Source organism: Desmodus rotundus, chromosome 9 (genome assembly GCF_022682495.2).
Source record: "Desmodus rotundus isolate HL8 chromosome 9, HLdesRot8A.1, whole genome shotgun sequence".
NCBI lineage: Eukaryota > Metazoa > Chordata > Mammalia > Chiroptera > Phyllostomidae > Desmodus > Desmodus rotundus.
This window is the reverse complement of record NC_071395.1, coordinates 58,757,187-58,773,746: the sequence shown is the minus strand read 5'-3', so window position 1 is coordinate 58,773,746 and position 16,560 is coordinate 58,757,187. Positions and strand designations below refer to the sequence as shown.

The window sequence follows — 16,560 nt, the reverse complement described above, 5'->3', positions numbered from 1 at the left end:
CCTGGCAGGTGTGGCTCAGCTGGTTGGAGTGTCATCCCATAGACCAAAAGGTTGCAGGTTCGATGTCTAGTTGGGGTGCATATGGGAAGGCAACAGATCCACATTTCTCTCTCACATTGACATTTCTCTCTCCCTCCCTTCCTCTCTCTAAAAGAAATTTAAAAAATACCTTCGGGAGAGTATTAAAAAAAATTTTTTAAAAAGAGAGTCCATGCCAGTGGACCTCATGTCTCTCCCCAGCCCTCTGCACCACACTTCTGGGCTACACCTATGTCTCCAACTGAGAGGGAAAGAATGAGCAGGCCTCCTAGTGGGCATCTGGGGCTCGGTCTACAGCGGCCTAGGCCAGCTCCCCAGTATCACTTAGCAGAGGCGGGCAGTGGGAGCCCATCAGAGAAAAACAGCTGCAGAAGCTCCTCCAGTCCCAATCATGGGGCACTGGAAGAAACAGAGGGAGGAGGGATACGAGCAAATCCTGATTTGGGTTCCAGGGCCACTAGCCCCAAACTCACAAAAACTTCAGCTGGTAGCACCCAACTTCGAGAAGCTTTGTCCAAAAATGACCCGTTTGATCATAAAGCCACTATTTCAGGAATCATAGTCCTAGCCATCCTAAAGTCTGTCTGTGCCAATGTACTGGGATCCCTTATCCAGTCACTGTGTGACATTTCTGTTCCTTGAACTCACTGATGCAATGACACTGCCACTAAGTCACTGATTTTGCTAAATTCATCTATAGGAGGAACTACTCAGCAGGGGAAGCCAGGGGCACAGTGAGACTGACAGCACGTCCGCCCTGCTCCTGAGGGACAGTGATAGAGAAGTAAGCATGGCCAGCAGACACACTGGAAGGCACAGGGGACAGAGCTGCAAGGTGAGGTGCATGGGAGGCTGACCTTCCAGATGCACAAGAACCTGGTGGCCATTCCTGCACACAGAAATCAAGCTGTGGGTAGTTTGTGAGGGACCTTAAAGAGGAGTGACAGGTTGACCTATCTGCCCACGCTGAGCCTCCCTTTCCTTGGATGATCACCAAAAAGTCTAATCTTAACTCCTGTGCCCAATGCTTGGGTGGGGGTCTTCAAGCCTAATGGGAACAGGCTCATCATGGGCAGCATTTAAAGGTAGTGGGTTCCAGGTCCGGAAAACCCAGCCACCTGGTAGCTGTGACGACGACAACAGCCACAGAGACCCTAGGCAGATCTGAATAGACTCGGCAGCAGCAACAATAGTTTTATAAAGAGAGAACAGGACACACTTGGGTTACAGATGCCCCCACCACTTCAGGTCTCCACAGTGAGGCTGGCTTTTATAGCCCATAAACAAGAACACCGGAGGAAAAAAACACAGACACTGCTGAGGGGACAGCTCAAGGTGGTACCTACGGTACAAAGCCCAGTCTATACTTAGGTGAAGACCCTCCAGGGTCCTGAAGGAGGCGGATGGAGGAGCTGCTGGGGGCTGGGCCAGGGTTGAGCCAGCTTCCTCTGCCTGGCATCACTGCAGGGAGAAAGAGACAGGGAAAGAGAGAGAGGGAGGTAGAGGGAGCAGTCGTCCTGAAACCCAGATGACCATGCCCCAGTTCCACCAGCCACAGATGCCTTCCCAAGGCTGAAGCCAAACCCTCCCCTCCAATCATCACCCAAAACCACTGCCCACCAGAGTTGATTAACCAGCATTCCAGGAGTGAAATGACACCTCTTAGCCCAGAAAAGAGAAGGATGGAGGTTGCTGGCTCAGGATCAGAGGGAATGCAAAGAACCCAGAACCTCAAGGGTTAGGCAAGGCCTCCGACATAGGGTGTGAGGACATGAAGAACGAGGGTCAGATAGCCACTAGCCTCCTGGGTGTTCCCTGTGCTCCTGGACCCCTCGGCCAGCTCCTGCCTGCAGAGCGCTAGGGTAGCACAGGGGCCCAGTGCTTCAATACGGGGGTGCCACCATGCCTCACGAAACACTGCCAATGCCATGGAGGCTGGGGAGTCTCCTGGATCACTGATTCCTGAAATTCAGCCCCAAATAGAAGCCTTCTCTTGGTAGCTCAGGGCCCTCAGGATGGGGCGGGGCCCACCTGAAGCAGCATGCTGAGGCCCAGGTTTCGGTGCCTCCGCTCGAGCTCCGACAGGGCCTGCAGGAGGGACCTGAACCTGTCTGCAGGGTCAGCATCCTCATCCTCAGGGGACCCCTCCTCTTTTTCTGCCTCCTGCAGGAAGCGCTCCTCCTCCTCCACAAAGAAAGCCCGAAGCTTCTTGTAGTCAGTCAGGGCCTTCTTTCTGCGGTCCATCACGTGTCCCTGCAGGGAGGGCAGAGAAGGACACCTGTGTCCTCAGGCTTCACCCAGGACCCCAGCCCCATGCTGACTACTTCAAGGAGAGGTTTGGTACACAGGACTCAACTGCATCCCAAGGCCCTGCCAGATAGGATCAGAATACATACCCATGTCCCCATTCATGTGCACCCCAGGGCCAGTCCCACTTGCCTTCCACACAGCAGCAGCAGACTCGGCCTGGCCATGCAGGTCCCGAGCATCGTTCAGATCTTTTCTCATGACCTCCACAGACCCCTTGTTCTCCTGTGAAGAGATGCTGGTCACCAGGCGGGCAGCCACAGCTGAAGGTCTTGGACACCCCTCCCTTAGCTCAGTTCAGGGGGCATTGCACCTCCTGAGTTCACTGAAGGTCTGACTGTCCAGAAGACCCCACCGCATGGTCGGTCTTATCCTGCCAGCCTCATGCAAACAGGCTTTAGATACCAGAGGGTTCTTAGTGACTCCACTAAGCTTGCCCCCTGAAGAAGCCTCACAGAAAATCCCATGTCAAGAATTGAACTAGATAACTGGACATGAGTGTTCCCTCAGCTACCTGATGTTACTGTCACGATCACAGGAATGGAGGGTGGTATCTGCCAAAAGTAGTCACCATATCCTTTCCAGAAGGAATGGCCCTGGCAGGGTCACTCTGGGAATCCCTGATGAACACGGTGGCCCCTTTAGGGTGGGCATGGCCACACCCAGGGCCTGCTAGAGACTGGCATTGGTTGTGCACTGACCACCTGACCACCTAGGTGGAAGGACCCTCCTCCTCTCCCCTCCCCACCAGGCAGGAAGAGCCCCCAGCAGGAGAGCCCAGCTAGTCTATTCTCTGATAAATGATGCTGAGCGCCCACATCCGACAAGGGTGGGTTCCTAGTTTGCCAGTTAGTGGTTCCCACTCAGAGTCAGGTACCACATGTAATGCAGATAAGGTACCAGAACAGACAAGTGGAAACCCAAAGAGGGCTGAGGGGATGAGAAGGGGTGGGGGTGGACCGGAATACAGAGGGGCTTTATCTGCTAGACAGCCTCAGGGGAGGGTTCACCCTTGGGGAGGAGGCTGCCACGGGGTGACGTCATGCCCGAAGGAGGGGCAGTAGGGCCCAGGGAACTAGGCACAAGAGCGGAACCTGCTGCAGGACGCCATCTGCAGCTAGGGAAAAGAGAAGGCCTGTCCCAAGAGGAAAGGATGGGCCTGAGGGGATGGGGGTTAGGGTATTTGGAAACAGGGCATCATCTGGAGGAGGGGCAGGGTGGACAAGGAGCCGTCCCCAGGGGAATGGTGAGGCTCAGGGAGCCGTCTGGCGCGGGTCGGGAAGGGGATGGCAGCGCACAGGGCACCACCCGCGCACACCTTGCCGCGCAGTGCCTTCCTCCAGCGGGGTTCCCACTCGGGTGGCTCGGGCCCTGCCGCCATCCGGCAGGCGGCGCACAGCGGACCCCCATCAGCGCGACACAGCAGCTGCAGCGCGGCCTCAGAGGCCGGGCCGTCACGCGCAGGTGCTGCGGCCGCCTCCTCGAGCGCCAGCAGGCGGCGGCTGAGCGGTGGGCGGCCGGGCTCCACCGCACGCTGCCAGCAGTCATCGGCGCACTCAGGACAGGGAAAGGGCCCATCCTCCTCTGCCCAGAAGCGCACCACGCACGCCCGGCAGAAGCGGTGGCCGCAGTCGGCGTGCACCGGCTCGCGGGGCGCACGCTGGCACAGGGCGCAGGTGTCCTCGGCGGGGCCCGCGTGGAGCGCCAGGGCGGCGGCGGGGGGGCCCTAGAAGAGGGCGCGGGCGGAGAGGCCGACGAGTACAGACCAGGACGAGGTCGAGGAAGGAAAGCCAAGACGCTGCGCTAGATGGGGCAAGGATGGCGACAGGGATGCGCAGGGCGGGGACGGCGGGGCGCTGCACGCACGGTCCTGGCAGCGGTGTACTTTACCCACGGGTCTTGTCAACGGGTCGCTTCACTCTCTGGCCGGTGGGCCCTCCACGTCATCGCACCACGAAATCTTACAGCAATTGTCACTCCCCCCATAAATTACGCGTGGGAGAGAGAGAAACCAATTTTTATTTTTTGGAGAGCATTTAGAAGTCTTGTAAGCTGATAGGACCTGGGCTGCAAGCACCCAGCGGGGTGGGGAGATGCTGAGAAATGGCCTGCGGTTCCTTCGGTAAAAGAGGGTTTTGCACGCCCCGCCCCGAGGGGCCTCCAGCGTGGACTGTTCCCGCTGTCCCTAGCGAAGAGAAATCTATTGATTTCTTTAGGAAAAACAAAAAAGTTTTGGGGACAAGCAATCTTTTTACCCTGAACACAATCAATCACGCAGTTAAAAAAAAATTACTATTACGTTATTTTAATTTTTAAAAAGTGAATTTACTATCCCATACAAGTGCAAAATCTCCGAGGTGTTGCTTTTCAGCTTTGTAGGTTTTTAAAAATCTGTTATAGACTTAAAAATGCACCGAGGTATAGTTGGAAATGCGACTGGTAAACCGAGGTTGTGTGGAGAAACTGACAGGAGGAAAGCACTTCAAGGCCAGCCACCCGATTTGTAGGGTAAAATAGGAACGTAATAGAAAAGTTTTTTTAAAAAAGAAAAAAGCAAAGTCCATGATATTCCTGTGACTCGGAAAAAAGTCAAGCACAATAGTTAAAGACAAATAGCCGAACTAGGGAATTTCAGCCACAAATACACAAAGAGTACATCAGTTTGATACAGAATAGTACAGTAGAAAATGACCCCCATGGGATTCGTTAATTCACCAAATAAAAACATTGTAAAGACACATAAAATACACACACTCTCTGACCAGTTATTAAGAAATAGGAACATATACTAAGACTCCTTTTTTCCATCATTAAATTAGCAGGACCTCCCTCCCAACCACCAAAAATAAAATAAAACCTGACTTTATAGATATTGATGCCATAGAAGTGAATCTCAAGTGGGGGCTCAGCCCAGAGCCAAGAGGGTTCTTGGCTTCTCACAGTAATCAATTCAAACACAAACCAGAATAGAGTTTAAATTGGAAGTAAGTTTATTGGGTAGAGAGGATAAGCAAGAAAAGCTACTCCAGAGTGGCAGACTCTCTTCACAAGGTTAGGAAGAAAGACCCCAACCATTTCTAGAGGTTCAGCTTATATCTATTTGTAGTTTGTATGGAAAATTGCTAGTATAGAAAAATAGAGAGTGGAAAATCTGTTGGGATTATCTTTAACCTTCACAAGGTATATTTTGTGGCATTGTGTTTTCCTTTTATAGTATAGGTAAACAAGGTATGGATGAGTAGCTATTAATGAATCTTTGCAGGAATTTTTTTTGTTCTGGAGTCTCCTCATGGTCTGCTTGCATCTCTGGTCAACTGAGCTCCATTTTAGGCAGCAGGTAACAATTTCCTGGCTTAACTTTGTTTGACTTTAATTAATTTATATAGTGCTTATGCCTCTCTCCTGTATTAATATTGCTTCTGGGAGGCAATGTAGCAATTATGTGTTAAGAACCTTCAGATTTTCATAATCTTTGAAACTGCTTTTCTCAAAATACACTATAAAAATAACCCAAAATGGAAATAAAGACTTACATGATTTGGTTTGGAAAAATGTTTGTTATATCAGTACATAAAAACCAAAAGTGTTAAAGTTCCAATAATAGGGAAGCAGTTCAGTCATTGCAGTCACCATCAATTTGAAAATGTGCACAGGAAAGCCGGGAAATGAAAAACAGTAGACATTGTTGCGTAGCTGTCCCTGATTCTGCTCCTGATTCCAGTGTGTGGGTTTTCTGCACACCAAGCAACTTTCCAACACCAGCTGGGTGACCTACAATTTAACTCAGTTCTGATATTACCTACCCAGAAATGGTGTCAGGCCCCACAGGTGAAGGGCTCAGTCCTACAAGACTGCCCCACCCCCTTCACGTCACCCGTTCCTTTGACCATCCAACTATAAAGTGGGGTTTTCTATGAATCTCCCTTTGGGTTCAATTAATTCCCTACAGCATCTGGCAAAACTCAATAAATCAATTTACTTACCAGAGCACCAGCTTATTATAACAATATGACTCATGAAGAGCCAAGTGAAAAAGATGCACAGGGCCAGGTATGTTGGAAGGGGTGGGAAGTTTCCACTCCTTCTCCCTGTGGATATACCACTCTCCCAGAACCTCCATGCTTTCACCATCCAGAAGCTCTCCAAACCCTGTCTTTCGGGGATTTTATGGAAGCTTCACTAGATAGCCATGATTGATTAAATCATTGACCATTGGTGATTGAGTCAATCTCCAGTTCCTTTCCCCTCCACTGAGATAATAGAGGTAGCACTGAAAGTTCCAACCCTCTATCATACCGTTGGTTCCCTGGTAACCAGCCCTCCTCCTTAGGGACTTTCCAAAATTAACTCATTAACATAAACTCTGGAGTGGTTGACAGGGGCTTGTTATGAATATTCTCATCACAGGAAATCCCAAGAGTTTTAGGAGCTCTGCTCCAGAAACTGTGGATAAAGACCAAATATATATTTCTTATTATAAATCCCAATATCACACCTCCCAGGACAGACTCAAAGGAGTTACCTGGCATTTCTCACTCTCCCTTTCCATCCTTCCTCTGCACCCTCCAAGGGAAAGATTTAGCCAAGTGCTCTTTGAGAAGAGGGTTGCTTGGGGAGAGGAAGGTGTGCAGCCTCCCAGATATGCCTCTTGAATCATCCAGAAAACTAAAGAACCCACTTTTAGGATTATTGCTAAGTATCACATTTAATACACCCCCACAAAACAGTAGGACACTCTTTTCTCTGGGTGTCTTGGTGTTTAAATTCCCATTGCACCCACACCAAGAACTAAATAAGAGAATGTCTCTTCTCAAAAAGGGAGAACTCCCAATGTTTCTAGGTTGTGAACCATCTTCCTTTTTCTTAAGATTGATGCAGACTCCATCCTGCGGAGCCTGTATGTTGGGGATGCAACAAAGAAATTCACATGGACTACTGAAGTCCTATGGAGAAAGAGGGACAGCTTGGCCACTCTCTCAAGGGGAGAATGCCTCGACCCTTGCTTTGACAGGCTTTTATTGGCTTTCTAATAGCATACATCAAAGAAGATTTTCATTCATTATGCTCAGGTTTGTTTTAGGTGATTACTTTTTACAGATAACAAAGGAAAGGATGTTACTGATTAATTCGTGCAGATTAACAAGGAAAAAATGTTGCAAATGCAAGGGAACGATAAAGAGTAATTGGTCTGGTTACACTCCATCCTTGGGAGAATTAGCACAGACTTCAGGAAGTTACTTTAAAGATATGTAGTAAACATTTGCTGCTTCGACTCAGGGTGAGGGAATTTTAGCAAGAGCAAGCCTCAAAGCAGCCTAGGTATAATGCAGGCCTGGTTTCCCACAGGAAAGCCAATCTGTGGGTTTGGCTTCCTGTGTGCCGTCCATGTCCTCTTCCAACCATGTTGTCTGACAAGGTCCGGACACGGAAAGAAGGAATTCAAGGAATCCATCTTCCCGGAGGAGAACGTGGCATACAAAGGGGGGTGGTAATTTTCCTGGGATTGCTCTTAGAAACTTCCTTGTTGATATTATTCATGGTCTTACTTTGAACCTTGATTCCCATGAGAACAGGCCATAAGGAGAAAGAGGCTCGAACCTTGAGGGAACTTCTGAAGGGACAACTAGTTCTCCCCAGACTACTGAATTATGCCCAAATTGTTTAAACAATGTGTTTATAAACCTGAATAAGAAATTATCCCCGACTGTTCCCATTAAAGAACTCTCTGAACTATCCAAACAGAAATAGAATAAGACATGAGAAAGTCAAGAAGGCCTGTACCCTACAAAATCTAATACAACTGTCTATCACCTTTTAGGTCAATAGGTTTACTGTGGCTGGATTTCCTGTCTCTCTCTCCTTACATGTTTGTTTTGGTAATCAAAAGGTGGTAGGATTCTTAGACACCTGTATTTCAGGTTCATTGATTCGCATAATTCTAATAAAGTTGTACAAAATAATTTCTTGACCAGAGAACAAAATCCCCTCTAATGAAATAGCTCTTGAATGTCTAAAAGTTGGTGGAGAACAGCCTCTCCTTTACATTGAATAGAAAAATATAACATTTAGAATTAGACAGGCAAAGAACTAAGAGAAGCTGGTTAGCTATTACAAACTAAGCATGGAGAAACAATTACCAGGGAGTCAGAGTCCATAGTACTTAGAAAAACATTTTAGACAGAATAGCTAAGTTAGACATCACAAAGGCCTTATAATAAATTTCCTATAACCTCTACTCAATCTAGCATATCCTTATGCCCCATAACAAATTCTGAGAACTTTAATAAACAATAAGACATTCAAACTCTGTACATACAACTATTTTTAATTGTCTGATATCCGGGTAAATTTTTCTGCTTCGCCTAACTGCAAATAATAATCACTGCCTAAAATGAAAATATAAAAACCTGCTTGTACTTGCAATAAACGGAACAGAGCTTCACCATCCTCTGAGGCGTGATGTCGTCTGTCTCCCATCACCGACGCCTTACCCACCTTTCAGGAACCCCTGGACCCTGCTGCAGCTCGACTATGGCATGTGCCGACACACACCTATCAGCTTTCCAATAGGGCTTGGCTACATTTGCCATTCCACGCGGATAGGTTCCCTATACAAGATAGTATTTTAAGTGGATTAATATTAAATGTTTGGGGATTAAATTCACAACAATAAGAAATATGAATATTTTCTATAAGAGCATGACAAGGTCATTTTTGTTTAGGCCAACAAAAATATAGAACACTGGCATAGAAGTAAAGGATTCCAAAGAGGACACACCACTCCAAAATGTGCCACTTTGGCAAGATTATTTTGAGCTGGAAGCTAATGACAATCAACAATGCAGAAAGACACCCTCCCAGAGCTCGTCCCATCTGACTAAAAGCAGGAACTTCTGAGAAATGACAACTGCTAAAAGCTCCTCTCCAAGGGAAGTTTTATGGCCATAAAGAGGAGGAAAATTTGGTGCCAATATGGACCTGCACTAATGGTCCTTATCTTCCATTACCTTCCACCAAAAATTTACCTTCCCATAGCTTGTCACCCTTAAAAGCCTAAAACCCTTTCTTGTCACTTCTCTACAAATGCATTCTTTGTAAAGATGCTACAAAGCTCAAGTTTTAAGCACCCCATTGAATAACTCACCACTGAGGTTTCTCCCAGGTAATGTGTGCTACACACATTAATAAACTACTTTTTTCCTGTTAATTTGTGTGTCAATCTCATGGGGCCCTGGCCATTGAACCTGAGACTGATAGAGGAAAACGTTTTTCCTCTCCTACGATCTTTATTACAAGAAATTGCAATCCAGAACACAATGTATATTTCATGTGTGTTTTGTTGCATTTTGGGTCACCCTATTTTAAGTTCTGATCTAACAAAGCAGGGTATACAACAAGAAATGAGAAAGACTGTCAGTTGTGTGTACAAGGACATGCTTGAAGAAACATTTAGAAGTGCTTAGATAAAGAAGTTCTGACTGTGTAAATTTTATATCTGGCACATGAAAAGGGAATTGAAAGTAATTTTCATTGTTGTTAGAAATAATGTTTCTGAACAAAGTGGGATTTGGCCGCCTGTCACCGAACACAACATAACACAAAACTGGTGGGGAAGGAAAAAGTCTTTATTAACAGGTTGCTCAACTTGGGGGACCTGGAGACTCCCCAGCTCCAGGCCAATCTCTTCCACAAAACACAGAAAGTCCCAGCCACCCCCAATGCAGATCCCAGCCCTCAGGATCTGTGTGTTGTGGCTGCAATAGACAAATTTACATGATCTACTGAGTCCTGTGGAGGAAAAGGGATGGGGCAGCCACTCTCTCAAGAGGAGAGCGCCCCATCCTTGCCTTGACAGGCTTTTATTGCTTTCCTGGGCACATTATATTGAGGACAGTCCTCATTTACCATGCACAGGTTCTCTTTAGGTGGTTACAGAAAACAAAGGAGAGGATGTTGCTAATTACATCAAAAAGGAAGGATATTTACAAATGTAAAGGGAAAAGTGGTTGAACTGGTTACACTCCTGCTTGGAAGGTTTAGCATAAATTTTAGGAAGTTACTTTAAAGATATGCAGTAAATGTTTGCTGCCTCAATTCAGGGTGAGGGAGTTTTAGCAAAAAGCAAGTCTCAAAGCAGCCTAGGTACAATGCAGGCCAGATTCCCCACGGGAGAACCTATCTCTGGGTGTGGGTCCTGTGTGCTGGACACCGCTCCCCACTGGCTTTTCCGAGTGGGATCTGGGTACATGCCACACAGAATGGTCTCCTATTACCCCCAGAACCAGAGTCAGTGTCCAGAAACCCCATTCCATTCTTACCTGTCCCCCTGGAGCACAAGGCTGTTAGGCGAACATGTCTATCTGGCTCTCTAGCTTCAGGATCTCTCTCTCTCTCTGGAGTGCACATCAGTGGGGCAGACTTTCCATTGTCTCCTCGAAGCTTCTTTCCTCTCCAGGGCCAGGGCATGCTGCCAGATCATTGCATCCAGTTGTACAAGGGGTCCCAGGATCCAAGGCTGTTCATGGCTGCCCAGGACCAGCAAGTGTTCCAGGCCTGTGAGTCTGTGTGCTGCTCTCAGATCAAAAGAATGGGAGCAGTCCAGGACCTGTGCCATGTAGCATGGAGCCACAGCATCCCACAGGCCTGCTGCTGTCAACACTCGCGTCCCACGTGCAGGACTTGGCCTCCACAAGCTGGGTTCTGACTGGGTGAGCAAGGGGAATGCAAAAATGGGCCAAGACTCCACACCTTCCATTTGAATCTTTTACCCCCAAATCCTGCAAGCTGTGGGAGCATCCAACTTGCCAGCCATTCTAGGCTAACATCCCTCACACGTGTTAGCCTGCAGAACATCTCTGCTTCCTCTTGCCACCATGATAAGTGGGAAGGAGGATTTCTAGCTGCACACAGCATCTCTGCCTGGAGCATGGTGCTACACACCTGCTTGTTTGTTTACCCTCTACTGGGGATATGGAGTCATGGGTACTGTGGCTTCAGTCTGCTGCCTTGGGGTTTCCTGCAACCCCACCCTCACTTCAGGAAGTGCATCCTTTCATGCTGCCTCAGGGATCCCTCCCCTCTGCCCAGCTGACCAGATTCCTCCTGTTACAATACAACTAAAACATACAACTTACTGAAATAGAAGGCCCTCATAATTTTGATTTTATTTGTGATTACTGCTTAGAAATCTTTTTTTTTTCTCTCTCTCTCTCTACACCCCTCATAGACTTAGCCTCTTCCTTCAATAATCATTAACCCCTGAGGCAGCAGAAGACAATAGCCTGCACCTGACTAATGGTCATATGATCCAGATCTCTGGCAGGCTGAACATCACATCTTGACCTAAGTTATGTTTCAGATAATGAACCCTAAGGTAGAACAAACCCCAAGCTACTGTAACCATGAAGTAACCTTATTTTCTTTAATCTGGACTTTTATTTTGATTTTTTCCTTTGACTCAAACTGGCCTTACCCAGCACCCTGAATCACTAACCTTCCTCTCCTTCCTTGGGGTACACTGAGGTTCTGGTCAGTATCCAGGACATTTAGGAACAAGGTTCTGGGTCCATTGATTACAGACAAAGGGTTTTCAATCAAACTAAAAATAATATTTTGGCCTCAGTTGTGTTTTTGCTCCAGACCCAGAAAAGCAGAATGATCCCACTAAACAAATCCCTGCAAACTCCATGGCTGACATCAGGACCAGATGCAATGATGAATTACCAACCAATTACCCTAGCACCAGCCAATTAGTGGAGATCATAACCCTGACTCCTTTAGTCATCATGATCAATACTTTTTTCCCTATATAATCCATCCCCTGGAAACCATCAAGAGCCAGGTCTTTGAGCATTAGCTCACCTGTGACTATAAGCATGGCACCATCTCCTTATAATAAATCCTTCCTTTCTTGGCTGCAAACTCCTGTTCACATCTTATTGGCCTTTGATGCATGCAGGAAAATGGACCTCTTTAGTCTGGTAATGCTAGCTTTCTTTGAAATCCTGTGGAGGGATGTTGGAGCTGACCTTAGAGCTATCCTTAAGATCTGAAGAAATGATTTATTATCCTTACTTTACCTCCAACCAATCAGCTTCCAACACAACCTAAACCAGTGGTGTCTTGTGATTTTGTCCTATACAGTCTGTAACCCACACACAATCAGGGAGTCAGGTCTTTTAGAGCACTAGCTCCCTGTCTCTGGATTGGCCAATTTAATATTAAACTCTTCCCTTTCTACACTGCAAACCCTTGCTCATGCACTTCTTTTGGCCTATGTGCACAGATAGACTCATATTGAAGTTCGGTATCATTACTAAGAGGTCAACTTGAAATCACTGTGGTTGTGATATTGTGATTTATAATACAAAAATACGTTTATCTCAAATATAGCTCTTAAAACCCCTGGAATTTTCTGTGATAAGAGCCATAAAGGTGTCTTTTGTTATGTGAATGAGGTAATTCTGTAAATCCCCTAAGGATGGGGCTAGTCATCAGGGAACTAACCAGTGATTAAAGGGTTGGAAATTTCAATCCCATCCTCTTTCCTAAGAGAAGGGGAGAAGGACTGGAGGTTGAATCTATCGCCAATGCTGGTGATTTAATCAACCATGCCTGTGTAATGAAGCCTCTGTGAAAACCCAAAAGGCCGCAGTTTGGAGAGCTTCTGGGTCAGTGCACACATGGAGGTGCCGGGAGAGTGGTGGGCTCAGAGAGCAGGGAAGCCCCTTGTTCTTTTCCCATGCCTGGCCCTGTGCATCTCTTCTATCCAACTGTTCCTGAATTATGTTCTTAAAATAAATTGGTGATCTAGTGATATCTTTTTATGAGTTCTGTGAGCCACTCTGGCTAGTCAAACCTATAGAGGAGGTCGTGGGGACCTCTGGTTTACAGCTAGTTGGAAAGAAACATGGGGGAGACAAACTCGATTTGCTGTTGGTGTCTGAAGTAGGAAAGTTGTGTGTGCCTGAGCCCTTTACTATTGAAACAGGGTGCAGGGCAAGAGGTCCCCAAGACCTCCATAGCCCTTGGTTGGGGCATGGGGGGAATAGATTAAGATAATTTTCATAACAAAGGCAAGATAACAGCTGTGCTGCCTCGGAGCAAAAGGTGTGTGTAACCTGACTCATGATGTAGCCAAGGGAGGTGAAGGCCCCTGGATCACTGAGTCACCCTTGCCCTGACTACAGGGGGCAGCCAAAAGAAGGTAGAACAATACAGGGAAGCTGGCAAATGTCTCTCTCTCATGGTGGGAGAAGTCAGAGATGAGGTCAGGATTTAAACTAAGGGCAGGCAGCTATGAGAAGAACTATGTTGCTGGTAGTGAGATAGGAGCTGCTATGCAGTTTGGAAAGGGCAATGAGTGGGGAGCCATGAAGACGGAGAGCGATGATGTAGCATCCATGTGAAGGGAGGAGTAAGCAAGCAGCTCTGTGGTTTGTAGGTAGATTCCTGCCATGTGGCCTGGTGTAGTAAGGAAGGAGACATGAGGCTGCTCTGATCATTTCTGCCCTGACTCTGAAGCCAGCAAGAGTTTTACCTTGCAAGACACTGACTCTGGGGACTCAGAACATATGGAAAGGCCACTCTCTCAGGAATTGTGTCTTTCCTGGACTTCACCATGATGCAGTAAAGCAACACATGTATTCTTGAACTAGTGTTACAGAACAGACCGGGGAAGGGGGGGGTGGTTCGCAATATACTATTACAGAAAGGATCCCTCCTTTCTCTCTGGGGGTTCCCCCCAAAACACACACACATCTACTAGGTTCGCAATGTCCGCCACCAGAGGAAAGACGTCTCTCAATGCCAGAGACTGGTGAAAAGGAAAGAAATTATTTATTTAAGAGTTACACAGACTCAGAGTAATGACTTAATGTCTTCATCAAAATACTAAAGTCCTTTAGAATACCCACAGATGCACAGTCCTTCCCTATCCCTCTGCCCAGTTGGGGGTACCGTATCTCAGGAAAAGAAGTAGAAGTCCGTGATTCAGGCTCCCAGCACCATCAGCTGTGTGGCTGCCGCAATCTCCAGTTAATCCAAAACCATGTGGCACCTTCTCATGGCCCACCAGCAAGAGTCCTTTTGTTGAGGGCTAGGAAAAAATATATAAGCATTGCTAAGCAAAACATCTTGAAAGGTGTGGGGAACCGTTCCAAGCGTGGGAAATGTGGCTCAGCCCCCACTTGGAAAACCAGTGGGGAGCGAAGTAGGCGGGCAGGACCCACGTCCATGGATAGGTTCTCCAGTGGGAAATCAGGCCTGCATTGTACCTAGACTGCTATGAGACTTGCTCTTGCTAAAAAACTCCCTCACCCTGAATTGAGGAAGCAAATGTTTACTGAGTATCTTTATCTTCCCAGAATCTGGGCTAGACCCTCCAGGTATGGAACAAAGCCTTTTCGACCATTTCTCCTTTTACATTGCAAATATCCCCCTTTGATGTACTCAGTGACTTCCTCTCCTGTGTCTGCAAAGATAACCACCCCAAACAAACCTATGAATAATAAATGAGGACCATCTTTGATGTAGGAGGCCTAGAAAAACAATAAAGCCTGTCCAGGCGGGGGTGAAGAGGTCTCTCTCTCTAACTTGGAGAGTGGCCACGTAGCCCCTTTTCCCCCCACCGGATTTCTATACTCCGTGTGTATGTGTGTTTGAATACTGAAACCTCAACAGCAGATCTTGCGGGACAAGATCTGCATCAGAAAGGTCACCAGAATGGATAAGGAAGAGAAACAACATTGTCAGCCAAAAGTATGGGTTAAACAATACATGATTTGCAGAGAGCTTTGAGGGCTCATCCTGAGTTATAGCCAATTAGTTAGAGGGCCATAAAACTTGAGGCGCCAGTCTCATCTTAGGTTAAACTGAGGGTACAAATTAGGTAAGACAGATGGTTCTTATCACAGGAGACAGGGGTTCAAAAGAAAATTTTAACATCTGGTTAATGTCCCTCCGGAACCAAGAGCTATGCAGAGATAACGGCAACCTCCGCTTTCGTAGCTTGCTTGCTTGCTTGCTTCGCGCGCGTATAAAAGGGCTAGCCTGTGAGCGTTCGGCGCGACTCCCCTTTGCAGCCTTAATCGGCACCCTGGGAGTTCGCCCCTGCGCAGGTAAAAAATAAAGCACCATCTAAGTGCACTCCACACGTCTCCATTTGATTTTCTGCTTGCGTTCGGGTTACAACATTTGGAGGCCCCAGCGAGATCTCCCTTTTGGGAGTTACACTTTCGGAGACCGGTGGACAGTTCGAACTGAGTAAGTAATTTGTGAGGGGCCTCTTTTGGTTTTGGTCCTCCGGAGGTTTTGCCCTGAGGTAGTCGGCGGGACGCTGCCGGTAGCCTACCCAGGGGTTCGGAAAATAGTGGGACGCCACTTCCGAGTATAGGTTTTGTCTCTGTGCCGCGCGGCCTCGTCGTGTTTGTCTGTGTTATGTTGTCGGAGGTATGTTATTAATGTAGTGGGAGTGAGAGTGTGATTGTGTCTGTGACTCCACCGACATCAGCCTACGGAGCGTACATGGGCCCCAACCTGCGGTTCCTTAGTCTGTCATACGGCATAACGGCTGGGAGTTTAACCCGAATTCTACGCGGGCAGCCTTAGCTAAGACAGACCCAAGTCCTCGCGAGAGGAGAGGCCAGGCGGGCGAGGCGAATATCCTCCGACCTCGTTAACTATCTGTTTGTCTCGATATTGTGTTCTTGTCTCAGTTGCGTGTTAACAACCTCTGTGAAAATGGGACAGCGGGAGTCTACCCCGAACTCCCCGCTTGATTGCATCTTGAATAACTTTTCCGATTTCCAGCGCCGTGCACGCGGCTACGGGAGCATGCAGGTTGATCCAGAGTTCCTGCGGACTCTTTGCCAACTAGAGAGGCCGACTTTTGGTGTCGGATGGCCTGCAGAGGGGACTTTCGACCTCCCGGTATTGTTTGCAGTTCGGGCCACAGTTTATAGAGCCCCACACCTTGATCAGATGGTTTACATCGATGTGTGGGTAGATATAGCCACAGACAAGCCAGGCTATATTCAGAAATGTCTAAGAAGGAGTGCCTCCCAGGGAAGAATGTTTCTGTTAGCCGCGGGAAGAAGAAAACAAAAGAAATCCCCAGAACCCTCCGCGCCACGAGAGCGGAGGGTGCCTAAACTCTACCCCCCACTACCAGGGCCTGGGGAGGATGTGTTAGACCCCTTGAATGCGCCCCCTCCC

At 47.7% G+C, this 16,560-nt stretch overlaps 1 protein-coding gene across 1 annotated transcript; it reads right to left on the bottom strand.

The window, feature by feature from the left end:
- Window positions 1-1,208: 1,208 nt before the first annotated feature.
- Window positions 1,209-4,203, bottom strand: RNF187 (ring finger protein 187). The gene is made up of 4 exons (XM_053911249.2): window positions 3,665-4,203; window positions 2,479-2,571; window positions 2,071-2,292; window positions 1,209-1,500 (listed from the first exon to the last, which is right to left on the bottom strand). Exons 1-4 carry the CDS (start codon window positions 3,725-3,727, stop codon window positions 1,498-1,500), a joined length of 381 nt encoding a protein of 126 aa, XP_053767224.2. The 5' UTR covers window positions 3,728-4,203; the 3' UTR covers window positions 1,209-1,497.
- Between the last annotated feature and the right edge of the window lie 12,357 nt (window positions 4,204-16,560).

What these genes read in the sequence shown, in the direction of transcription:
- RNF187 (XM_053911249.2), bottom strand. Translation starts at nt 3,727, where the DNA reads ATGGCGGCAGGGCCCGAGCCACCCGAGTGGGAACCCCGCTGGAGGAAG. An exon ending in GGAAGGCACTGCGCGGCAAG is followed by an intron (nt 2,572 to 3,664) that starts GTGTGCGCGGGT and finishes ATCTCTTCACAG; the next exon opens with GAGAACAAGGGGTCTGTGGA. An exon ending in CTGCTGCTGCTGTGTGGAAG is followed by an intron (nt 2,293 to 2,478) that starts GCAAGTGGGACT and finishes CCCTCCCTGCAG; the next exon opens with GGACACGTGATGGACCGCAG.